Source organism: Dermacentor albipictus, chromosome 4 (assembly GCF_038994185.2).
Source record: "Dermacentor albipictus isolate Rhodes 1998 colony chromosome 4, USDA_Dalb.pri_finalv2, whole genome shotgun sequence".
Lineage (NCBI taxonomy): Eukaryota > Metazoa > Arthropoda > Arachnida > Ixodida > Ixodidae > Dermacentor > Dermacentor albipictus.
Window position 1 is genome coordinate 7,659,638 of NC_091824.1, and position 26,753 is coordinate 7,686,390.

At 45.5% G+C, this 26,753-nt stretch overlaps 1 protein-coding gene and 1 long non-coding RNA gene across 10 annotated transcripts in view; both read right to left on the reverse strand.

Moving 5' to 3' along the window:
- The window catches only part of nab (NGFI-A-binding protein homolog), a 1,159,032-nt gene that overhangs the window by 695,560 nt on the left and 436,719 nt on the right, over positions 1-26,753 (reverse strand). For 8 of the 9 annotated variants that reach the window (XM_070536817.1, XM_070536819.1, XM_070536822.1 and 5 more), the window contains one exon: positions 9,192-9,272. In XM_070536817.1, coding sequence (XP_070392918.1) covers positions 9,192-9,272 — 81 coding nt within the window. Of the gene's footprint in view, positions 1-8,259; positions 8,293-9,191; positions 9,273-26,753 lie in introns of those variants that run through there. The other variant, XM_070536823.1, reaches the window with a different exon arrangement.
- On the reverse strand, positions 21,345-24,269 carry LOC135917646 (uncharacterized). The gene is made up of 3 exons (XR_010569363.2): positions 23,862-24,269; positions 22,264-22,473; positions 21,345-21,442 (listed from the first exon to the last, which is right to left on the reverse strand). It is a non-coding gene; the product is annotated as an uncharacterized lncRNA (long non-coding RNA).

Sequence of the window (26,753 nt, forward strand, 5' to 3'; positions counted from 1 at the left end):
ATGGGCATCATTAAGGAGTATTCAATACAAGTCGGTGGTAACTCCGTTAGATAGGATGCCAGTAAGCCATCGCAGGAGACGAAAGATCTGATCAAGAAACGCCAATGTATGAAAGCCTCTAACCCTGCAGCTAGAATAGAACTGGCAAAACGTTCCAAGTTAATCAACAAGCGTAAGACAGCTCACACAAGGAAGTATAATATGGATGGAATTGAACATGCTCTCAGGAACGGAGGAAGCCTAAAAGCAGTGAAGAAGAAACTAGGAATAGGCAAGAATCATATGTATGCGTTAACAGACAAAGCTGGCAATGCCATTACTAATATGGATGAGATAGTTCAAGTAGCTGAGCAGTTCTATAGATATTTGTACAGTTCCAGTGGCACCCACGACGATAATGAAAGAGAGAATAGTTTAGAGGAATTTGAAATCCCACAAGCCGGAAGAAGAAAGCCTTGGGAGCTATGCAAAGGGGGAAGGCAACTGGGGTGGATCAGGTTACAGCTGATTTGTTGAAGGATGGTGGGCAGATTGTTCTAGAAAGACTGGCCACCCTGTACATGCAATGCCTCATAAGCTCGAGCGTACCGTAATCTTGGAAGAAGGACAACATAATTTTGATCCATAAGAAAGGGGACGCCAAGGACTTGAAAAATTATAGACCTATCAGCTTACTGTCCGTTGCCTACAAAATATTTACTAAGGTAAAAGCGAATACAATCAGGAACACATTAGACTTCTGTCAACCAAAGGACCAGGCAGGATTCCGAAAAAGCCTACTCAACAATAGACCATATTCACACTATCAGGTGATAGAGAAATGTGCGAAAAATAAACAACCCTTATATATAGCTTTCCTTGATTACGAGAAAGAGTTTGATTCAATCGAAACCTCAGCAGTCATGGATGCATTACGGAATCAGGGTGTAGACGAGCCGTATGTAAAAATGCTGAGAGATATCTATAGCGGCTCCGCAGCCACCGTAGTCCTCCATAAAGAAAGCAACAAAGTGCCAACAAAGAAAGGCGTCAGGCAGGGAGATACGATTTTTCCAATGCTTTCACAGCGTATTTACAACAGGTATTCAGAGACCTAGATTGCGAAGAATTGGAGATAAGGGTTAATGGAAAATACCTTAGCAACTTGCGATTCGCTGATGATATTGTCTTGCTTAGTAACTCAGGGGACCAATTGCAATGCATGCTAACTGACCTGGAGAGGCAAAGCAGAAGGGTGGGTCTAAAAATTAATCTGCAGAAAACTAAAGTAATGTTTAACAGCCTCGGAAGAGAACAGCAATTTACGATAGGCAGCGAGGCACTGGAAGTGGTAAGGGAATACATCTACTTAGGGCAGGTAGTGACCGCGGATCCGCATCACGAGACTGAAATAATCAGAAGAACAAGAATGGGCTGGGGTCCGTTTGGTAGGCATTCTCAGATCATGAACAGCAGGTAGTCATTATCCCTCTATAGAAAAGTGTATAACAGCTGCGTCCCACCAGTATTCAAGTACGGGACAGAAACCGGGAGGCTTACGAAAAGGGTTCTACTTAAAGTGAGGATGACTCAACGAGCTATGGAAAGAAGAATGATAGGTGTAAAGTTAAGAGATAAGAAAAGAGCAGATTGGGTCAGGGTGAGGGAACGGAAGGTAATGGCATCTTAGTTGAAATCAAGAAAATCAAATGGGCATGGGCAGGACATGTAATGAGGAGGGAAGATAACCGATGGTTATTAAGGGTTACGGGCTGGATTCCAAGGGAAGGGAAGCGTAGCAGGGGACGGCAGAAAGTTAAGTGGGCGGATGAGATTAAGAAGTTTGCAGGGACAACATGGCCACAATTAGTACATGACCGGGGTAGTTGGAGAAGTATGGGAGAGGCCTTTGCCCCGCAGCAGGCATAACCAGGCTGATGACGATGATGAAAGGAACAGTTCTCATTTTGTATAAGTAAACAACGCAGAATTGAGACATAGTGAGGCAGAAGGTGCTTGAGTTTTCATTTGCTGCAGTACCTCAAGTATAGTTTAGGCATTGCAATAGGGTGGTAAAAAACTGCATAATGTTATCAATTCGAAGTTGTAGTGAACTCATGAATTGCGCGAAGAATGCGCGCTTAGCGTTATCGACAGTCGGTTGCTTTCGTTGCGTGAGAGGTGTGCCATATTGTCGATTGAGGCTACTGAGGGTCTCTATGGAGACCTCTACAATACAATATATATAGCGCCAATTGATTGGCTGTGCGATCACGAAACTTTTCTTTCAAGTCATTGCTGTTCTGGTATTCGCGAAGCACACACACACATGCATGACGCGCCGTGCTTTTAACAGCCATGAGCAACGCGTTTTCTGGGTGCCTGTTTCAGAGAACAGTGAAAGTGCGGCAGCGAACTATTCCTTTTACGCATCGATAAAGTGACCATATTTGACTGGAACAGCTCACCAGACTAGTAAGAATCATGATGAAAGCTTCCCTGGGCAGTGTCTCAAGAAGGATTTATAATGTTGACACCATATACCAATATTTTTATTCAATGTAAAATGCATTGTCTCTCATAGCTAAGTATTAGGGGAACATTAAGTGTTTACCGCAGCATCATAACATTGCGTGTTGAATTTGCAGACATTCTTTTTACCCAAAATTTATGGACAGACACGGCGCGTGTATGCATTGCCAAACCAGTAGACCGCTTCAAAACTACATAGCTTGCGATATCCAAGCCGCAAATTTTCTCGATTCACACGCTTTAGAAGAAGGAACTGTGGTTGAGTCATGACAGCAGAATGAGGCCGACATATCCTACAAGAAGTACGACTCGAAACACCCATACCCGAAGCAGACATGAAGTGAAGGAGCGTGCGCGGCAGCCCAGCGAGTGGAGCGAGTGACGTCACGGCCATGACGTCACTCGCGAGAGGGCGCAAGTTCGACGAGGGCGGCGATATGGGCTTGTTGGTCAGTCATCACTGAAAGGTATTTGTATAGCGCAACAAAACAATAACACAAGAAGAAACGAAGACAAGCGCTAACTATCGACAACGAAAATATACTTCCGGGATCGGTCTTAGTTCTTTTCGTCCTTTCCTCTACAACCCACTGAACCGCTTTTAGGTAATGGTGTCTTGACAAATAACCATCGGACCAAATGACCATTTATGTCGTGACCGATCATTTATGTTCGTCACACACTCTTGTCATACTATGCCAGTTTTGGTACATACCAAGTTAACGAAACGACCATGAGAGCAGAAAGACGTAGGCGGCTCGGTAGATACATATACCGTCAACGATTTTCCCGGGAAACGGAAGCATCCGAATGATCGAAACACGACTATATACCAAAAGTGTGCGTGCGTGCGCCGACCGACAGATATGCGAAAATGATCACGCTCGTAATTAGGTGGCCACAAAAACGAGCCGTATTTCATGTTGCTGCCTCGCACCAAAGTCCGTCCTACGGCGCAGACCCGGTGGCGCCGGAGGAGTCCCCCGCGAAGACGGCGGCCGCAGCCAGGTGGCGCGCCCTTTCTCCCGCGCCGCTTGCGTCAGAGTCGCGCGCCTCAATTATTCACGCTCCAGAGATGGCGCTCTCCCCTGGTTTTTGCTCGTGGCGCCTGCAGCTGGGGCACGTCTTTCTCGTTTTCCCTCGTTCGGCGTTTTTTGCCTTGTGTGCCGAGGAGAAGAGACCGCGGCTTGCAACCCCTTTGTGCGTCCGCGCATGCACAACGCTCCGGCCGCGGTCCACGCCCGTTACCATGACAACGTTTCCCGGAGTTTTGATTTTCTTCGGGCAGTCTTTTTGTTTGCCGCAGCTCCGCCGGCGCTGCCCGTTGCGAAGGGATGCTTCGCCCGCGAGCTTTTGCTGCGTCCTTTCAGAGCGCTTTTGGGAATGGGTGCTCCCCTGGCCGAGCTGTATGGCTCGCATGTGCTCTCGCTCCCAGCTACAGTGGTCGCCACGTAAAAAAAGAAAGCGAGCTCTATTACCGAATGATGAGCACGGCCGCTTAATTTGTATCTGCATTGACGCCTGCCTGTCACTGCGAACGCACTCCGTTCTCGTTGATCTGAGCGTCCCTCGGAAGAGGCATACAGTATACGATTTGCCGCATTCGCCGCACTTGAACAATTCGGCTTTCCTCACTCGGCTGTCTCTTCCATCTCTTCCGAACAGTACAACAAAAATCGGGCCTCTAGGATCCTCTTCTCGTTCATTTCAAAGCCACGGTCTGAATTCCGGCACGTTTGATGTCTCTCGGGGTATATTCGTTAGCTGCCTGCTGTGAAGCGCTTACGCACAGCGTGATGCAATCCGCCAACAGGACCGCCGAGGTTGCCGCGACTGGGAGCTGGCCCACACAGCCCGGTTTGCGCCATTCGCGCGCGCCCGCGAATGTGGGACAGCCGCTGCTCAACTGGTGCAACGCACGCGCAATGCTGTCGATATCCGCCGTGGTTGCTTTGGTGTTGCGCTGCACGAAGCCGCCGGACGACATCCCAGCATTGCCACGAAGGTCATGCATGGCACACTGGCTTGAAACGCAGACCAGCCGAAAGCTTGGAAGACGAACTTGCAATGAAGGTGGTATTCACTGGACGCCGCCGGCGCTGACCCATTGTAATAGCAGAGAGCGCACTGTAGGGCCGCGCGACACCGGTCATGCTGTTCGTCGTGACTTCCGAGATCGTCCATGGTTCTGGTCGAGACCGTTCGTGCATTCATCCTCGACGCTGACTCATAGGCTGTTACATCACCCGGGTCTTCCAATGTAAAGCTCTCAAAGTTTCAGTTACATTCGGCATGCCACGTACACAAACTCGCGAATTTCAATCGTTTTTTGCAAGCGAGCCAAGCTGCTGAAGCATTGAAACATGTCGAAAAGGACGCAACATCAACATTATTCGAGCTAGTCTGAAATAGGTCATATTCATATAATGGATTTCATTTCTGGCACGTGTGGTGCAGCTTTTCTCGGGTGGACACAACCGGAGGCAGTGATATTATCCAAGACAATTTATTTCGTTAAAATGTTTGCGTGAGGCATTGTACAGGAGACAATACTGAGCTAGAACATACGCTGGTGCCTTCTTTCACAGTCTTGTGTTCTACTACGTTGACACTTTCACCTGAACACACCTAATGCCTGGACACTTGCAGGCACCTCCAGGCCCGCTGGTGCTTAAACAATGAAACAGGTCATAATTTCCCTTTACACATGCGTATCCAAATAGGAGTTGCGATTACATTCTGGTATATACAAATTGAGGCTGCCGGAAGAATAAAACCGCTTGCTGTATATCGGTGCTCTATCGATCGTTTGCCCCGTTTCCTTTAACCTTTATTTTCCAGTCTTCTCTTTTTCTGGAGGGGGGGGGGGGGGTGATGACGCATAATATATGAAAAGGCCCCCTTGAACGTGCAGCCACTGGTTTGAGTAATTTAATAACTTGCAACTTGTAATAACTTGTTTTTTCCGTGACCCGGAGACGTTAGTCAAGTTTTACATCGGAGGTGGAGAAAATCACGCGTTTCATTGTAATAGTTCGTGGAAAGAACGCAGCAGCGAGAAGGTTGGCGCCCAAGTCCGTGGATCGTAATGAAAGTCCCGGATCGTGACGGCCTCCTTGTACTCAGCTTCCGGAAAAACACTGCAGCAAGGGGAACCTTGGAGCGGATATGTTCGACAACATGTTTGAACAATGTTTGTCTCGATGAGGTATCAACTATATAGCTGTCAAGTGTGCGGACTCCCAGCGAAGCTCAGCGGCGCGCTTCCGTGCAGCTCACACAAGTCTGTTTGTGTGTGCGGACAACCTCGATGCTAGTCAGAGACGCACGAATGAACGCACACACAAGGCTTGCCCCGTCACGTGGGACGGCATCGAGGAAACGCGCGCAAGGATGGAAAAACGCACTTCTTGAAATACGTCGACACAATCTGGTGCCCTTGCACACGCGACATATATCAACAGTATATACCGCCTTTCGTACGCAAAACCACAAGGGTCACCTGAAAAGCGAAAATTTTAAGAAAACAAGAAATATAATGGGAAAAACACGCGTAAAACACGCGTATCTGTCATTGCAAAGACGAGACTTCAACACTGAGACAGTCGAGATGCTGAAGAAGCGATCGCTTCCTCAGTAAACGAGATAATTTCGTGCAGTTTCTTCCCGCCAAGGACAATACATTCGAGTTGCCTCAGGGCTACCCTTGGCTGGATAAAGCGTTAGACCGAAGCATATCAGGCAGCGTATGGTTTCGCAGGTGCGGAAATTGTAAGATTAAGAAGACAGAATGAACAGCAACAGAGAAATGATAAAGAATGTTGGCATCCAACATAGTTAATACTTAACGATGAATAAATATTGCACGAAAGATTTTTTTTTTGAATTTCCTACTTTAAATTCTTGAATTTTTATACAATCGCACCATTACCTAATTACAGTTCAGAGCCGAAGGAATAGCCTAAATCTGTTGTCTTTTTTTAGAATAACATTAACCCGCTGACGGTTCCCAAGGATACTCTATTATGTATTCAAAGAAAGCACGCCCATATGTTTCGAAGCGAACTGATTAAACGACGATGGTTTATATAGGCAGCCACAGCTTGTGTGGGCCCCATACGTCGTAAGAGAGCAGAACTCGAAGATGTGACGTCACAACGAACACTAGCCACATGTTTTTTTTTTTGTTGTTGTTTTTATTGTTGTTTCTTTTAATGGGAGCTTCACCGTTCAGTCTGTTAGACACGAGCCTTTTGAAAAAAGCTCAGTCGATACTGCGGTCTAGAACAAAGAGAACAAATACATTCAGAATTAATAGTATCGCTAGGAAGCCATTTGTCCAAACTTCTACACTTCAAAGAAACTTGCTGTTTCCACATGGTGAATTTCAATTCAGAAAAAAAAAGAATCTGCTTCATTTTTCAGCGCCACAAAAGTGAACATCTGTGAGAGTAACACATTTTAAAATAAAATAACAAATTCTTTCACACAGATAAGGCACAATTAGGCGTGAGCGGGAGAGAAGTCAGAACTTTTTGGCAATTAGGAGACATTGGGGCGTGATTGATGACTTCTTGTTAGGATGGCTGGTTATCGGTCTAATAAAAGTGGCGCGCACTCGGAGCAGCAAGGAAGAAGAAAAGCCGTTTACAGAACCTGAGACGGGCTCCAGCTCGCCCCCGCGAAAAAGCACAAGCGAGGCTGACGCCAGATCAGGAAAGGCTGATAGCTGACTCGGCCGAGAAGGAACCGATTGGAAGTTTGGCCCGACCATCCATCACGCCAACAGCGGTCAACATTAATTAAAGCGACAGCACGACAGCAGCGAAATGCGAACGCGTTCTCAAAACGGCAAGAACACCCCGTGGACGCGTTATCACTCATCCTGGTCATCGCTGACGGCCCGGCCATCTTTGTGCAACACGCTCCTGCCTCCACAGCACTAGCGCTACGACGCAGCGACGTCACGTTGCAAGACATTCGCAAGTAGTTATTTCCATCGCTGTAAGCGCCTACGTATAGGCATAACGCTCAAAGTGTGTAGGACGGCTCTTGAGTGTCTTCCGATATATGGGGCCACGCGAGTCGCCAAGATTCAATTTTCAAGGCTGACAATCCCGTAGGCGTTCTGCCAGCAAGCGCCCACCCAGCGTCCACTAATCTCCTGACCTTCTTTTTGTTTGTTTTTTTGTTCACTCCTCACATTCCTTTTCTCAACGTTTGTAAGTAAGTACCCCAAGCAGGGGCTTTAAGGGAACAATGAACGGTGATGATGATAATAAATTGTGCGCGTAGTAGTTCCTGCCACTTCGACAATCTCAAGCAATACAGGGCGCCGAGATTCACACATTTCAATTCGTGAACAACGCTTGGATAAAGGTGTGGCGCATCACCGCTATTATCTATGCGTCCTGCAGCAGTGCCTACACCACACGGCCGGCATCCACCGCCGGCAACGAGGCTCTGCAGGAGAGCTCATTGCTTTGCCGTAATTGTTGACACCTCCGTGTTGCATGGTCTAGGCGTGGATTTCTTTTTCTTAATTGTAATTTGAAAACATGTTTCGCGGTATAGCAGTGGTATGTAGCGCATTATAGCGCGACAAGCAAAACTATTTTCTCTGTACTCTAGCGCTTTAGCACGCAAAAAAAAGAAACACAGAAGAATAGAAATGTGGAATGCAAAAAGGCAGAAAGATTGTCTCAAAAGGTGATCAGACTTTTTTTGCCGCACATTGTTGCCGCGTACTACATCGTTCCCGTATGCACCGCGCAACGTACAACTCGCCCCCGAACGCCTCGTATCCTGCACAGTGCTGCGGGAAACCAAAAGCGAGCTTCAGCAAGAGTCTTACGCAAAGTGTTTTCCTTGTAGTCCTCTTGGGCTTGACGTGTTTCAAATCATTGAGCACGTGGTACTTACCTTGGCGCCGTCGTTAGCGCAACTACAGTCGGCGGTCCCATATTCTATAACACAACGCTTCGGCGCATGACGTCACCAGCGACTCCCCAGAGTTTATAGCAACTACAAATGCAAATGTCATATATATATATATATATATATATATATATATATATATATATATATATATATATATATATATATATATATATATATATATATATATATATATATATATATATATATATATATATATATAATATGCTCTGACGCCACCGTGACAATCCTTTGGCCGCATGGCCTTTGCGCATATATATTCACACGCCTCAAAGAGATTTGACGCCAAGGCGAATGTGAACTGGGCGTCCGCCCCTTGGTGAAACCACGCGACGCTCTTTGTGCGACACAACAACAGTAAGCTGGCCAAAAATTCTTATTTTGCGAACACTTTCCGTCGTCAGGATATCGGCTGAAAATATGCATGAATCGCACCGGTACACGAACGGCAGTGCGGAATTGCAAAAAACACGTCTGCGACACGAGCACTTCCTCTCTCCCCTCGTGGTCTTCGCTATATTGCATGCCTACAGCCGCCACAAATTCAGCGCAATACAAGTGCAGCGCGTTTCAGAGGCCGCACCGAGGAGGCAAACACGCGCCCGAACGGGCCGTGGCACGGCGCGCGCGAACTGAGTGGCGTGCCTGTCGCAAAGCCTGCGCGCTAAACTCGTCACGTGGAATCGCGCAATCAGTCGCAAGCACCGGCGAAGCTCACTGACCTGGTGGAAGTGAGACAGCTGCATGTAGTTGTCCGCCAGCGAGGGCGCCTTGGGGTTGCCGCTTGCACCGCGTGCATAGTTCTGCGCAGAAGAGCAAAGCCACGTGTTGTCACTACACGCACGCACACACACAGCGTGCGCGCACCGCTGTTAGCGGACGGCAAGCCTGCGCAGGTGGCCCGCTGCACCCAACACAGCGCGCCGCCATGCGGTGTGGCTTGCGTGATTATTTCAGCCGGGCGTGTCGCGCGCAAGACTGTTGGGCCTCACCTTGGTTTGCAGAGCTACGCGCAAGGAACACAGAGGGCAGCACAGGCAACAAGTGGGTACCAGTGCAAACACTACACAATAATGTGCTTTGCAGTGAGCGAGTTGGTCAATGTCCGTAGTATTCTGGCCTGAATTTTGGCTCATTTGGCCTAGAAGAGTGCGAGGCCTCACGCGGATCTCTATAGACTGTATACAATATTAACGGGATAGCTGTAATTCATCAAGCGTAAATCACAATGCCATATCATGAAAATCAACTCGAAGAAATATGAGTATACGTTGTGATACGATGCGAACAAGCCAGGCGTTGGCAGAAATTTAAATTGGTTGTCAAGCTTTCACACCATATCGGTTTCTTGCGGGGGCAATTGCACGGCATCCCGATATTTCTTGATATATCCTGATGCAGTGCTCCCGATATATGGTAATGTATATGTTAACGTGTATATTAACTGGATATTTTCTTTTATTCTTAATTATGGTGCTTTCTTCTGTTTAAGGGGGGGGGGGGGGGGGAGGGTCGAGGCGCAAACCACAAACGGCATTGTGATGAAGCTACTGTTTTTGCAAAAGCGACTGACGCGCGCCTTCTTTGCCTCGCACAGCCGAATTATTCGCAATATTGCACGTAGTTAAAGGTTCTTTACTCTATGAATTCAGACGTTCTCGCTACTAAAAATTGTGTCTAAAATATAAAGACACCGCATAGAAAAAATTGCCAATCTTCAAGGAAACACACTCGCATATGAGCCTCGCAATGCGGAATTACGTAATGTAACACGCTGTCACACAAACTATGCAGAAGCATTGAACTGGACTGCAATGAATGAGAAGCAGCGGCAAAAGTGCGCCAAAATGCCTCCATTCATTCTCCTGTACATCTGTACACTCGCTCTGTTCACCGCCATCACACATCATGAAGCGAGTCCAATAGCCGCTTGTGTCCGTCACAACACACGGCTGGGGACAAGGCGCGCCCAGCGGGTGATGATCCGCGCGCAGCGAGTTTCGCAGATGCGCGATGATCAGGGAATGCTACGAATCGTGCCACTCTACGCATCTAGCTGTGACGAACGTATGCTCTGCGCGATCCGTGCATAAGTGCCCCGTGCTGCACATACGCAGTATGCAGGCTATATGAGAATCCACAGAATATATCGTGTAGCTTCCTCTGCGCGGTTGCCCACAGGGCCAGCACGATGTAAAGATATAAGCAGACAGTCCTTCCAAGAACCCTCGGCCAGGCCGACTGGGATACAGATACATTAGGTTCGAAACATTTGACAAAACAATACTACGTGGATTTAAGCGCGAAAAAATACCCCTTGACTATGAGGCGCGCCGTCGGGGGTTAATCCGGACTAATTGTGAGCAGCCGGGGTTCTTGAGCGTACAGCCAAATCTAACTGCCCCGGAGCCTTTGCACTGCGCGCCCATCGAAACGCGGCCGCTGTCGAACGCGCAGCCTCGAGGAGCAACCGCACGGCCACCGCAGGAAGCGAAACATACGCGGCCGTGCAGACGAGCATGTCGCTACGTGAGCACCCGGGACGAAGGGGTCGAGCTCAGCTTGAGCCTCACTTGAATACTTGGCGGGCAGTTTGCACGCTCACTCACGGACAGTTTAGTGCATGACGGTGTGTGTAGTTGCAGGCAGTGTGCACGCAGCCTTAAGACGAACAACGGCCAAATTGCGTGCACCACCGGACTAAGATACGCGGGCCTTCGTAACCAACGCACGGCCAGTCCACGACGAACCTTTCGACAATGCCGGTCATTCGTGGCTTCACGCGGTGCCCACGCCGCGGCGCTGATGCAGGCGCGAGACTTTCTCCCGCACGCACGCCACCGCTGCGACGGGCTCCTCGTTTAGTAAAGCAATGAACGGGGCTAGTTGGTGGCCATCCGTGATTGTGTTGCACTTAGTGTTACAGTGACGAACCTAAGGAACAAGACGCGGACGTGCAAGACTGCGTGGCCTCTTGTTCCTTATGTTCGTGAGTGTAACACTAAGCGCAATACAATCATGATAGGCTGCTTGGTTACGGACTCCAAAAGTACTCGATCGGAGGTGCTCATTAATTTCAGGCAGCAGCAAGAACAAAGTATCCTCACATAAGAAGGTGCACAGCCTAAAATTAAGCTTATTCTGCAACTTTTGGAGCAGATCGCAAATGATGGGTGTTAGCACTGCAAAAAACACCACCAAATGGTGAATTTCATTCCTACTAATTCCGTTTTCCGACACACATACCACTCAAGGCCCTCGAAAGCGCCCGAGACTGAAAAGGCGCAAAGCAGTGGAGCGCCTCTTGGTTTGCATGGTAAAGCGCGTTCTAATGATAACCTACTTAGTGTTGTGTAGGTATGCAGCTTCGTTTCGGCATTTGCAGCCGACAAACGACGCCTTAAAGACTTAATTTTTTAAAAGCTTTATTTGTTATATGCTCGACGTGAACAATCCATGTTAGATTAGACGAGAAGTGCACACCCATGCAGATACTTAAATCACTGAGTTTTTGCAACTATGCTGTCGTTAATTGAATAGGTATTCGCAGCACTATTTGTGAGCGCAGAAAACGTCATCTTCTGTGTGTTTTCGATGTTGATTTTGTCACAATATGCACCCCTCAAGTAAGTAGGTTATATCAGCCGGCAGGAGCACTACGTTAAGCGAGTTAGTTATTTGCATATCACACAGTCGTCATCGAAAAGGCGCATACTAGACGTTAGCTTGTTGGCTATGTCATTAATGTAAACTAAAGAGAACCGGCCCTAATACTAACCCCTGTGGTACGCCCGATATTGTCGCAGTACAGGTGTGCTCTCTAGTCTTGACGTGTTGAAAGCGACTGCGCAAGAACTCTTCAATCCAATACATGTTATCATCGTCAAGGTGCAGCTTACAAACCTTTTAATTTAATCTTCTGTGGGGCACCCGATCAAAAGCTTTCGAGAAATCTACAAATATGGCATCAACATAGTGGAAAGCATGCAAATAGTCATGAAGGTCGGTTACAAGTTCTGACAGGACCTTTTATATCTAAATCCGTGTTCTTGATCAAGAAGCATGTTCTACCTGTTTACAGCAAACCGAGGTCAGCGAGATTGGTCTATAATTGTTGGGACATTTGGCTGACCTGAATACCGGAATGACGAGCGCTATCTTCCAATAGTCGGCAAGGCATGCCGGTTCCAAAGACTGCTGCAATACAAGTGCTCATGAAGTAGCTGACGCGTCAGTTTTGAGTAGCTGACACCGTCACGGGCTCTGCGGCAGTGTCTCGATTGCGGCGCGTGCTACGTGGTTACTGAAATCGATTGGCACGCGCCAAGGTTGGGATAGTTGGCGTGGAATGACCCAACTACAACTGAAGAATAGTTTTGTTAATCAGCATTTTCTTTTTATTTGTATATGCTCTGTATTTTGTTCCATTCCCTTATGTAACGCCTTCGCGCTTTGAAGGGGCAATAAATAAATAAGTAAATAAATAAATAAATAAATTTGACCTATTTGTGACAAGTCTCTGTGATAATTTTGAAACTCACGTGTTAGACGAACTAAGCGACCATGAAGTAGTGCACAGCGTTCTTCCAGCTCCGACTCCTGATAAATCAACCAGCAGATAACGATCTTGAATTAATCTACAGCCGACTGCGGTAAACTGAATAGTATGTTGCCGGACTTCGGACCAATTTTTTAAAGGTTCGTACCTCACCCGCACAGTTTATGAAAACTGGTCATTGTTTCGTGACAAACTAAAACAAACGGAGTGTGTCTGGATACCGAAGCTAAAACTTAAGACAAGCGACGATGCTGCTTGGTTCATGAAAAAGGGCGAAAAAAGTGTCTAAATAGAAAGAAAAAGAATATACCGCAGGGCCAAGAAACTAACGCAGATAGGGACTGGGAAAACTATAAAGAGGCGTCGGACAAGGTTGAGGCTTCAATTATAGCGGCTAAAGACCACTATTTTAATCAAACTTGGCCCAGTTTACTCAAAACCAAACCAGCAGAATTCTGGCAACACATAAATCCCAAGTCTAAATTGAAGACATCTGCGCTAACGGATGAAAATGGTGATGTGCTGTCCGTTGAAAGTACAAGCGAGATATTTAACATTTTTTCACAAGTATACACAAATGAGGCTCCTCTACACAGATTACCCAATGACGTTGACCCAATGACGCTTTCATCCGAAGGCGAAATATGTGCAAGCACAAAGACCGGTATAACGCAAATTCAAAAAAATTTTTCTAGCTTAAAACAAAAGTAATTTAATAAAGATTTCTCAGTTTGTAGACAATGGATGTTTCTAATAAATACACTATTTAGCGCATTTTTATCCAGGCCACCTGAATGTTAAATTTACGACTAAACATAGGCTAAAACTAACTTTCTTGCAACTTTGTCGTCAGCTGTACAGGCCATTTCAAGTTATATTCGTCCCAAATTATTTTTCGCTTACAGTACAACTTGCTGGCAATTAGTTACTGTGAAATATAACCTTTCTGTAAAAGTTATCTTTCGGCAAAAAAGAATCGCAATATGCAACAAATTTTGCATCTTTAGAGACGTATGAAAAACTCACGGAAACGTAAAGATCGATAACACCTTTTTTTTAAGTAAGGAGCCTATCTTCATTATGAAGGGAAAATCGTGAGCTCGCCTAATTTAAGAGAAAATTTTTTGACAATGCGTTTTACGACTCATACTTTCCAGCTTTCTAAAAAACTTCACGTTCCTAGCGGTGCTTAAATTTTTTTTCTTCAAAAAATATTGTACAGAAAGACTTCATGCTTTAAATAGATAGTCCTCAATTTTTTTTCAATGAAATCGCTGATGGTCGAGCACCAAGGTTGGGACAGGTGGCGTAGAATGACCCAGTTGTAAAAGCAGATGTATCAGTTATGTTAACAATTGAGGCTGGTAGATGATTCAATTCGTTGGTAGTTTCAGAAATAAATGAGAAACAGAAATAGGTTGGTGCGAGAATGTGAAACGCTCAATTCATGGTGATGGTTAGTACGAGATGATATGTATGCAGGTTCGGACAAAAGTTCGCTTTTTAATTCCGGATTGTAGTAATAAATATTGTGCCAGAGATGGCAGATAGTGACCTCTAACGGCAACATTCACACGAGCTCTTCGCTCCTATCTTTACGAAATATTTCTAAGTGGTTAGGCAGAGATAGCTCACTCCTTTAAACATATGCCGAAAGTCACGTTTTAGTTTCAATGATGATATCCGTCGAACACGTTTGCCATCAGTTTCTCCAAGTATGCTGCGGAAATCAGGCTGGATACTAGATAGCTGTCAACCGCTTTTGACTTCTACAGCGTGCTGTTGGATTTGGAAAGTTCGCAGAAGCGGTTCACGGATAAGAGTGCGAGTCGGTCAGGCTCGGCTCGCATGGCTTCTGCTCCAGGTCAAAATAGGCGGTGCGCATCATCATTATTTTCATTATTATCATCATTATCATTATTAAGAAATGTTTAAAGTCTGGGGTCTTAAGTTAGAAGACCACGATGAGGCACACCATAGTGGAGAACTCCGGCTTATTCCGACCACGACCTGCGGCCCTTTTGTGCACTGCATTGAGCAGGCGCTTTTGCATTTCGAACCCATCGAAGTGCGTCCGCCGCGGCTCACTATTACTATTATTGTAAACATGTAAACAAAAACATCTAATAAGTATTCTGCCTGCATTGACATATTTCACAGTTCATTTATAGTGCTTTTGTATTTATGTGGATATTCACGTACGATTTATTCCCCTTTTATTTATTCCCCTGCTTGTTTCCGTCTCCCATTGTTTTTTCTGCCAGATCTCGCTTCTCTGAACCTTTTGCCTCGCACACTACTTTTTAAGTGCATCCGTACAAAGGCTCCGCATCTCTTCCTGCGCACTATAATAAAAATTTGATTGAATCATTGATTGATTGATTGATTGATTGATTCGTTTGAAAAAATGTGCCCTTGAATGACAGGAAAGCGTAAGCAAGACGCAGGCAGGAAGCTGCTACCTGAATAGGAGCACAACCCCTGACTATAACTGCTAATGCTAAGGTAATTTGCCTTGTAAGACTTAGCAAGGATGTGTGGCGCAAAGTTCAAATCACCAGGAGAAGTGAGAGCCCCAAACTGATGTCCTTCCCGGAGGTGCAGGCACAGAAGGCGCACGGCCTCGCCGCACGTGCAGTGGTGAAATAGTAGAAGTCGCAAGGCGAGCCGTCACAAGCCAGAAAAACTAAGGACGCACCAAATCTCAAATTCGAAATTCGCTTTTGTGAAGTTAAGCCGACGGAACGCTAATGCAGCGTCACTTTTTTTTTTCTTTACGTGATATCCTTCTAGTAGCAACTTGATTTAGGCGAGTTGGTTCAGCTTCAATAAAACTTGAAGCAGCTCCAAGGCGACCAGAACAGGAATCGAAAACAAACACAACAGCATTGCCAAGAGGAAAATTTACTGAAGAAGGACAACCAGCTTTTATAGCATGTAAAAAAAAAACGCCAACAATAACTAAAAAGATGAAAAGGTACGTGTACTGCGTACAAGCAGATTTGCGTATATAAAAAATTTATCTGAAGTGTTATTCGGCTGAGTGACGCTGCGCTAAGACATTTACCTTTTGCTTTATTGATGCAGCTAGCTTCTAATCTTTTTTTCTCCTTGTTTGCTTCAGAAACTTAGTATGGTTTGTTGGCTACTACTACGTTGTTCATTGGGTACTTACGTAGTAGCCTGTCGTGTTAGTTTTTGATTTCTGTCCTCGTCTTCTTGGCGCTGTTCCAAGTTTTACTCAAACTTCTCGCAATTCTCGAGACAACGTACGCCGGCTCTTCTCCGGCATCCGCGTGTTATCGAACCACGGCGCGCAGTCGGAAGGGCAGGTGTGGCCCTGTTCCATTCTGAATTGATAAACTATGTGCCCTCTAACGGCCGTTATTGCAGAATGCTGTTTGGCTAATATACACTCTGCCAGAACTCCGAGGTATCTCACACACAGTGAACTCTCACTTGAATAGACTTCAAAGGACCCAAGGAAATAGTTCACTTAACTGAAAGTTTACTAAAATGATTATTCATTAGAATATGGAACAGCAGAGGGCAAAGCAAACATCGAGTCAAAGGTGTGAAATGCAACTTATGGAGTTATGTACATCAATATATAGGAAGCCCGTCACAGTTCCGTTGCTGCCTATCTCATTCTGAAAAAAAAAAATCATATTTTGGTTTGCGCTGGTGCTCTTAAAGCGCAAGAAGTAACAAAGCCATTCGGAGAGCCTATGTTTTTGAGCACTTCCTCTGGCACAGCTAGTTGCTGAGACACGAAGTCCAGCGCGAAACTTTCGAAGGCATCCCACAGCCTCGGCTACAATTACAGGATTTTAATCTGCATCCGCCAGTGCATCTTCCTCGTCGCACTCTTCTTCTTGGGGACGAACAGTGGAAACCATTTCCAGATCTCACCGTTCAGCACAGGTAACCCGCTCACTGTCCCACTGCACATGGCCGCTGCTCGAGGGGGCGGCGGGCAGCGGCTACGCCACTGGCGTTTAACTGAAGGATGTTTGCATTGAGTGCAGAAGAAAACTGCCCGGGATTTTCCAAAAGTTCTCTATTCTGAAATATTCGTTAAACGGACGTTCTTACAACTGGGAGTTTACTGTGTATGTACTGTGCTCACGACGCAACACACAAAAGGCCTGGCGTGCTTCTTCTCGCAAATAGGCTCAACACTTCGGGAAGAAATGTGCGCACAGAGAACTTGTTTGCAGCAGAAACGGTCACTCGCACTTCGTGTAGCTTTGCAACCTTCCTCAGGTTAATTTGTGGATGGATGGCGTACAAAACGAGTGGTCCGTTTTTATTTTCTCTTTGGACGAGTCCAGGTCGTCTGCTTACGCTTTTAGCCTCTGAAGCAACGATTCAAACACACTGATTATGACCGCATAAGGGACTGCAACCAGCCGCGAGATTTGCAAGTTAAAACTCTCATTCGCTGTATGCAGCGACACGTGAGCCGATACAGTTGTCCCTTTTTCCCGAAGAACAGTTTAACCTTAAAGGAAATACAGTTGCGGCTCAAGTAAAAAAAGAAAAAAACTTGGCACTACCATGATCCTCAATACAGTCCTGGACGCATGACAGAGGTTAACTATGAGGTACTGATAGAAAAGGTCATCAATGTCGCTCCTGCTTCTCAGCAAGTGACAGTACAGTTTCTGTGACAAACGGATCAATATAGTGAAGTTTCCTTAGGTTTTTGACAAGGAACGACTGACCTGCAGCTGCCAGGTGCGAGTTTCCCGTCACAGTGGCCCTAAGAGGCGTATTAGGTTTGTGCAGTTTTACATTGAAAAACACTTCTAGGCTGGTGCCTTTCCGTTCGCTGACAGATTTGGCAAGATTCGGTAAAGAAAGCTTTTTTTCTGCACAAAGGCTGCAGCACAACTTTTTACCTTGGACGCCTTCGATGGCGTGGGGGCAAAGTTCTTGGTAATCACGGCGGTTGTCTTGTCAAGGAAAAGGGAATGAGGCATAACAGCAGAGCCGCCTCATTTGCCTGCCTGGAGAAGCGACAGCTCCTGGCGGTTCAAGAGAGGCCGGACAGCACATTCTCGGTAGCGAGTTCGACGGATGCATCGCTCGCTGTCTCTCTCGTCAGCACTCTGGCCAATACCGGATCTCAGGCCAGCGAGGACCTTGAGGTCAACGCTGAACTTGGGTCACTTCTTGAGCGCGGAAGCGACCTCGCCAATGAGAACATTCCCGAATACGATTGTCCGGCATATTTGGGCTCTGGAAGCTGAACGAGGGCGCACCGGACTCGGTGATGCCACGCGACAGAACGACCGCCACCGCGCGTCGGCCGTCCACTCCGGGAACCGCGAAGAGCCGCAGCAGGTCGCGGTGAAGACGCACTTGCATGCATGCAGGGTGGAGATACCAGGATGTTGCAATCGCCTTTGACGTGGCCAATCGAGGGTTTCACGGAACCAAATAGCGTGAGGACATCTGGAGGCATCAACCCGTCCCTCAAATAAAAACCAATACACTTCGCACGGTCCCGCAGTAGCCAAGCTCAGGAGCATATACAGTCGATTGATTCTGCTTCGTGTCATGCACTGCTACGCGTAGTGTATCGTATATTATGCCTTGCTTATGTTTGTCTGCCACAAAAGTGGCAATTTTATTCTCTTTCAATTTTAATTTTTACGCACTGCATCAGGCTATGTGCCGAAATGCAAACTCCAAAGTGGTGGATGCGCGCACCGATATCACAAGGCGACGTACGACGGTTCTCGAGCGAAGGAGCGACAGGCACACACATCGAAGCAGGCTCGGCGATGGCGCGCCTCTTGTGTCACACGTTCCGCAGGACGGGCTAGGAACGGGCGCACACCCACAAGCGGAAGGGCCGCATGAAGAAATGTGTAGGCGACAATGGCGGGAGTTCTCTCTGTCTCGCAGTGTGCGAGATCCCAAGTCGAAATCGATGGCTCCACCCTTGTTCTCATAAACAGGCTGTTTTTGCAGTAGGTTTCCTCGTCTCCTGTTCACGGTGCACCGTGACAATATAATTCGCCATTACATTGACAGGTCGCTGTGCTTTAGCAAAGCCCGTGAACCGAGATTATATGTTCTGGTTTTACGTACAGTGTTTTTTTAATGCAGAACAGCGGTGCGCATAGTTTGTTTTTATATAATGCCGTTCACTGGTACATTCATCCAGCGCACATATCGTGCATGTATACCCAGAATTGTGTCCGCCGAAATACTGAGCGACACAGGCCATGCCAAACCTGGGAAGGCAGGCGAAACTAGCTTCGATTAAATAAAGGAAAAACATAGCCAGTTTCATTCTTTGTTCGCTCATAACCGAAACCACGTTCTCATTGGACGCGAGAACAGCCTGGAAACAAAGCCGGATGTATAAGTTCTCAGGAAATGCAGCGCAAATTCTGCGCAAAGAATCCGCTTAAAGAAAAAAAAAATGTGCGTAGACCACGAACATCAATAACAGCATGACGGTTCCATACCGGCACGTTGTTCACAAAGATTTTTAACGAGCCTTCTGAACGGCATCCTAATATATATATATATATATATATATATATATATATATATATATATATATATATATATATATATATATATATATATATATATATATATATATATATATGTCCGGTGTCGGCTTCCATTTGTCCTTTTCCTCTCATTGATTTCGACAAGAATTTTGGTCAAGCCCGTGAGTCGACCGTGAGGCGCGCTTTCTACACGCATTTTGCGAGCGATTTTCGTTGAGAGTCGCGCATGGGCAACACCGCGCGGCACACGAGTGCATCTGCACACCGCCGTCGTGCTGCGTATGGGACAGAAGGGCAGCAAGTGAAGCCGTATGCCCAAGCAACATCTGTTATTCTAGCGTGAACAAGTAACAACCGGACGTTGCATCAGACGTCCACTACGCTTAGCGCTCTACACCCCAGCTTCAACAACGGCACTACACCATACATTTCGGGCCAAACCCACCCTGCTGAGGCGATCCAGCGAGTACTATGGCACGACGTTGCCGGGAAGCAAGAGAAAGCAGTGACGCCACTTCACCGACGGCGGCATTCTGTCCGGTCACGCCGGGGCACTGGGCGAAACACGGGCGGACGCAGCGGAAGGCGCTACACACGCACGCGGTCGACGACCGTGCTCACACACCACGGCCGTATTATGGCTCCAACGCCAGAAAAAGGCACCGGCGCTGCCTTTTTCTTGCATCTATGAGAGTTTCCCGCCGTCCCGCAAAGTCAACCAGTAATATAAAGTTTGCTCATTGCATTCACTGTGACAAAGACAACTAAACGAATAATACGAAGGTAAAAGAAATGTGTGCACGACACGAGCGATGTGACCGAATCATGACGCTGCACAATATCACATAAGGCGATTGTTACGCGATCGTCATAAGTAAGTCATAAGGACTTAACAGGTAAATAAAGTAAAATAAATAAATAGAATATGATGATGTTGAAAGGCAGCGAAGTGATTTTACACAAATTTAGGCTATGTACGGAAAGGTGCTTCACTTTAATCATGAAACGCCGTGAAGTGGTGAAATCCGGTTTCTGCATATTTACGTAAAGTTTTACTGCGATCATGTTTCCTGGGCATAATTGAATTAAAAAAAAGGTATTCATTTCCTTTCATTCCATTTTTTTTTTACTTTCAACACCCTTGAAACGTCACAGGAGAGATTGCCCTTACAAAAAATTTTAGTAACATTTTATAAACCGTCTTTAGACAAATGTTACTAGAACCTATCGACATTCTATAAAACGTCTTTAGACACCGTAACAACTTCCTAGTAACCTCCTGCCGACTATTGGCCACCGATATTGAATTGAAAGTATAGATATAAAATGTCGATAGAATTCTTACCGACTGCTTATTATCTTATGTCGTTAGAAAGTGTCAACTGTGAAGCGACTATTTATTGACCACCTTTATACATCCTAATTACTTGCTAGTAACATCCTGTCGACTATTCGCCACAGATAGTTGACAGGATATTACTAGATAGTCGTTAGGATGTATAAAGGTGGTTAATAAATAGTCGCTTCACAGTTTTTAGAAAGTACATAAAAATTTTATCCAGAGGTAATTACTTTTGCAATTATATATTGCAAAAGCAAGCTTTGATTATCTCTGAATAAAATTTTTATTTGCTTCCTAAAAACTGTGCAATGACTATTTATTAACCACCTTTATATATCCTAACGACTTGCTAGTAACATCCTGTCAACTATCTGTCTTTGGCGAATAGTGATTGCCAAGTGGCTAGGTGTGCCATGCAACAGAAGAAGACGGGTTTCCATTTGTGCTTGAACACATCCATTTAATATCCCCGGGCTAGTAAGGAGGACGAGTTCTCCAGCTGCCCTGGAAGTAGGCTGAAATGTTGCGTTGTGTAGTCTAGAAATGAGAAGAAAAAAGGCAATATATTAGTTTTGCTACAGTGACATGAGACAAGAAGTGCCATGAGAAGTGCACAAGAGACAAGCTTTCAATCCTGTGGGCTATAAACATCTCCACCTGTTTTGTGCAAAGTCCTAAAAATGCATGAAATGACTGAATTCGTGCATTAAAGCTGGGAGCGTGATGGATGTGCATAACACCAACAGATGCACGACACATAAACTCTATCGTACCAATTGTCATCTACAAACAAAAGCTGTAAATCAACTTCAGTTTAATGAACTTCGATATTCGTATTGTGACTAGTACATGGAAGTTTTATGTGTGAATTATATTAGGAAAGGCAAGGTGTCAGTGATAACTATGCTGCAGCTTTGCTTGGGCACAGGTACATAGAAGAGTTGATTTTTATGTTGCACTTAAGAAACACGAAATGATACAAGCAACATGTAAGCAGTTCAACAGGCATTACGGACGTTCTACAGCAAGATTACAAAATGCCTTTGTTGTGCAGGCAGACATTGTCAAAGTGAGCTTGTTACTAAACATGTTAGCTTTCCACAAGAGAGGATATTATATTATCAGTGCATTCACATGACCAGGGCCTCTATCACAAAAATACACATGCCAACAGTAATGACAACTTTCTAGTTATGGTGGCAAAGCTTGCATTATAATATGCTATTATAATCAGGTTAATAGCTATTTTAGCAGGAAAGAAAGGAGTATACCCTAAGATAGCATTGAAATTGCCATGAAAGGAGTTTTGTTGAAAACTGCACAAAGAATATTAAGATGCTTCTTTGTGACATACATACCTACTATGGTGTTGACCTTCTTGGAATCCAACGGATCCTTCTGTGGAAGGCATTTGACAGCCGCCCAAAGAAGGACCTCCCTTCAACGTCTTCTATTGAAAAAGGAGCTTTAAGGAGGCCCTCCGCGAAGTGAAAGCCTGAGTTGTTAGCATCCAGGCACAGCCTCTTCAGCAGGCCCTTTTCAAAGTATACACCGTCACCGATGTCTACCTGTGAAAGAATACAACAACCAAAGATTCATTTTATACGCATTTGATCAAGGAATGGTTAGGAAGTAGGGTAAGGTTTGCAAAAACGGAAGTCGCTGCTTCTTGTTGATTCGGTTTAAAGAACAAAGCAGCCTTACGTATACCATACATGCATTGTACTGAGCTGTGTACTTTTACGTAAGACTAGAAAGTATTGGGAACTTCAATGCGAAAGAAAGACATGCATCTGCCTAGAACTAAGCAAATGTGTGCCACCCCTTGACACAGAGTGAGATCTGGTGCTGTTTTAGTGATTAGCAGACATTGAAAGCTTCAAGCCTCATCGAGTATAGGGCCAAGCTGTGCTCGAGAACTATCAAACAAGATGCAATTGTCTTCAAATACAATTCTGACTTCCCCTTGCAGGCATGCACTTTTAAATTTACTGACTGCACTTGGGTGTAAAGATTTTGTCTGACAGAGTGAATAAACAATATACGCAAGCAGCATTTTCATAGTGAGCGTAGTCTTTAATAGGTACTGATACCTTCAATTTAGAAAGCGCTGTATATTGGGCCTCATCAAACTAATTTCACAAAAGGTTTGTCAAGGTAGAAGCATAGAACTTTAGTCATTAGAAGACAGGTGAAAGTAGTTAATTATTGCAATTATTACTGAAAATAAATTTCAGACAGCTCATCCCAATGAGAAATGGATGCAAGCAGTTTGTACATGCCACATAAGCATTTAGATATCAAAAATAGGGATTAGAGAAAACCTTCCCTTAGAGCTTCATTATTACAAGCAGCCATGCCCTCGAGAAGACATAACTTCTTTTTCTGTAGGCAGAAAGAGGCTCGAGTATTTTATAGACACATATATGTGCCCATGCATATATGTCATCTCTGTTGTAAACCTTTTTTTCATGTACATGCAAGGTGTGTTTATAACATCTCATTGTGCACAAAATTTGCGTAATAATTTAAAGACCGCGATTTTGTAGCGATGGTATTCCTTTGCGCTATTCGTTAGTAGGCTGACCGACGCCCCGGCCCGTGCTACGTACTGCAGCTGCCGGCCGTTAGCGGTGGGCGAGAAGAGTGATATAGAATCGAGGGGTAAGTATTGCTACAAAATCGCAGTCTTCAAATTATTACGCACTGCCGAACGAACACAAACTTTCAATGTGTTTTCATAATTGTGTGCCCATTCAGGCATAGCAAACAAGGCGGGTAGCAGAATGCAAGTACGCTGTAACATCAGAGGAAGCTTTCGCGAAATTGCTTGGTAAATGTGCACAGCAACATGGCTAACATACGATAGGAAAGCGCTTTGCTCTAGCTAGTTACACAACGCTCATTACGCAAATCATAAGCTTCAAGAATGCGCGCAAGCGCCAAACTTGCTTACCTTTCAAGACTTGGCAAACGCTCCTTCGTCTAACAGGTACAGAAGCACCGACGTTTCTCTGGCGCAAGCACTGTAGAACTGCCGATGAACTCCAGCTCCACAAAAGCACAACCTTCAACAGTCTTCCAAACACTACAATTCGAAGCCCCAGTACCAGACTTTTGACGAGAGCGCCGGCAGGCAGCTCGGCAGAACAAAGGCAGTTCGGACGGGAGCTGTACTAGGGCACTCACTGACGACACTGGTGGATCGCTCGAAACACACGGCGAACTAATGGCGTTACACGAGTCCGGAGGGTTTGGGATGGTCACTGCACACAGCAAGGAGCACGTTTTGTCTAGGCACTTCTAAAATTTACCTCAAATACCACCTTACTGCAGGGAGCACTAACGACAACCAACGTGGTGTGTCGACCAAACAAGTACTACAGTAGCGCCACTCTGCGGTTTTTTAGAAAAATGTATCTTAAAGGAAAAAATCGCGTGTTTTTTCCTAATAACATTTGATAGAGTCTTTTAATAAATTTATTTGGTCCAGAAGTGTGTACTTTGTACTTTGTGATACGAAGTTTAAGGAAATGTATATATAATAAAAACTAAGCGGATGTTGCCTTCAAGATTCGCAATTGCTTCAGGTGCATGCAGGTTGCAAAAGCATGGCCTTCGAGATCAGACTGTCACTCAAAGGAAGCCGTAGTAGGAGGCGGAGAGGCATTTAGGCCCCAATAATTGGGTTTACAGTGCCTAGGTAGGCTTCCTTATTTATAAAGTGTATACTGGGACTTCAGCCGAACCATGAGCGAGCTATACAGACGCACGCGGTACGATTCGGTGTCCGATCCGACGTGCGGCGCTGCATGTTACGGCATGAGCGGCGCGTAAGCTCCGCCCACATCCAACTCCCCAGCTTGAGTTGATATTCACGTCGAGAAACGCAATATAAACAACTCTGCACCACACTGCTTCGCTTTACGCGAAGGCTGTCGATAAAACTATGCCCCTGTGAGTGACAGAACACTTCACGACGGCGGGTTGTCCACTGACGGCTCCGCTAAAGCCAGCGATAGGGCCGGTAGGCATAGCTAGGCGGACGCTGCAGCCGACGGCGCTTGCGATCCAGTCTGAGCTCGTCGAAGAGTGCTTATTTTTGCCAAAACAATGAACACTGTACACTTAGGTCGGCCGTAATTAAATACAATTGGTTTACTCAACGCAGTCGTTGCGAAGGGCAAACGTGCAAGCGAAGCGAGCGGCCTCGCTCAGACGGTCGGTGTGTGATGTCAGCTCGCGAAATGCCCTCGCGTCGCGGCTCCCGATCTCACCAGTAGCTTAGCGCTAGTGTACAAGGCGCTGGTTTGCGTAACAGGCACACGTTCGAGATAATTTTACTGAACTGGTAACTATTTCATGTCAGAAACAAACTGCAGCAGGCAAGGAAAAAGAATAACTGCGAGAAACTGGAAAGCCAGCACCGCCTCCGTGGAGGGAACGTCAGAGAACGTCACATGCCAGCCGCGCTGCCAATGGCTGCGGCCAGACGACGGTGCAGTTGTCGGACACGTCGAACGATGAAAATCTGCCCGGTTTGTCGCACGCCGGACGTCCGATCCGGCGCTTCGGCACGGCAAAACACCTCGATTCGGGCTGCAGTTTCGGCGCGTCAGACGCCGGATCGGACACCAAATCGGACCGTGTGTCTCCCGCTTTAGTTGGCGAACACGAGCCGATCAGCGCGCCGTCTAGTGCGATGGTGCATGGCCTACGGGCTTCTTTGACACCTACTGAGCACAAATTCATGATCACCGCTCATATACACGCTTCCCATGGCACTAGCTGTCGTGTTTTCGAGAATACGTGCCCACATCTTGAATTGGTGAGACCATATTTTCTCTTAGCGTCCGGTATTAGAAGCATTTTTTTTTCTATGAACATTCTACTATCATCTGTTACTAGGAAGTTGATTAAAAATTAGGAAAACAGTTACTGTGCAAAAAAAACATTTTTTTAAATGCAGCCAGTCTTTGCATATTCATTTATAGTTCAGATGCTGTTATATGTTCATTTTTCACTAAATCATTTTTAACAACTCTGTAGTAACCAGTGTTACTAGAAAGTTGATTGCAAATTGTGGAAAGTTACACCTGTCCATGAAACAACACTGTCTTGCACCAGCTATGTTCACTGAATAATTATAACCTTATTGAATAATATTCATGCATGTTTTGTAACTTGGGTTATGTACTTTAAGAACATAATTATTTTTATTACCTTCCTATTGAATCGTGTTTTTAAAAAGTTAAAATAGTGTGTCTTAACTTTCTAGTAACTTTCTTTTTACATACTGAAGTTAGAAAAGAAGTAACCAACTTTCTTTTTACAAACGTTACTAAAAAGTAAAAGTCAATAGGATGTTACTAAAGTTGATAGGATGTTGATAAAAGTTCTAAAGAAAGTAAGGAAGCATTTTTGTATGGGTGTACCACAACAAAAACCAACCAAATAGCGAAAACAAGAACAGAAAGTAGGTTTATAGAGGTGATGACACATTGCAGATTTCAACGCTGACGAATCTTGTATGGAGACGATGCACGATTCTTTCACTCAATTCGAGCCATTCAGGATGAGTGAAAAGACAATTCCCTTTTCGTGCCTTATGTTATCACTAAATAAATCATGTGCAGATCGCAGCAAGAGAGCTTTTTCTGCGCAGTTCCCGCGTTTGAGACACCCTAGATTACCCGCAACTGATTTAGTGTGCTACAAGTTGCCGCAAAAATCAAAACTGCAATAAACCTTCACCGAGCGATCAAGGGAAGGAAAGCCGAGAAAAATAAAAACAATGATTTGCTGTGGTTCCCTGCATACAGAAAGTGGCCCATGGTCTTAAGAACGT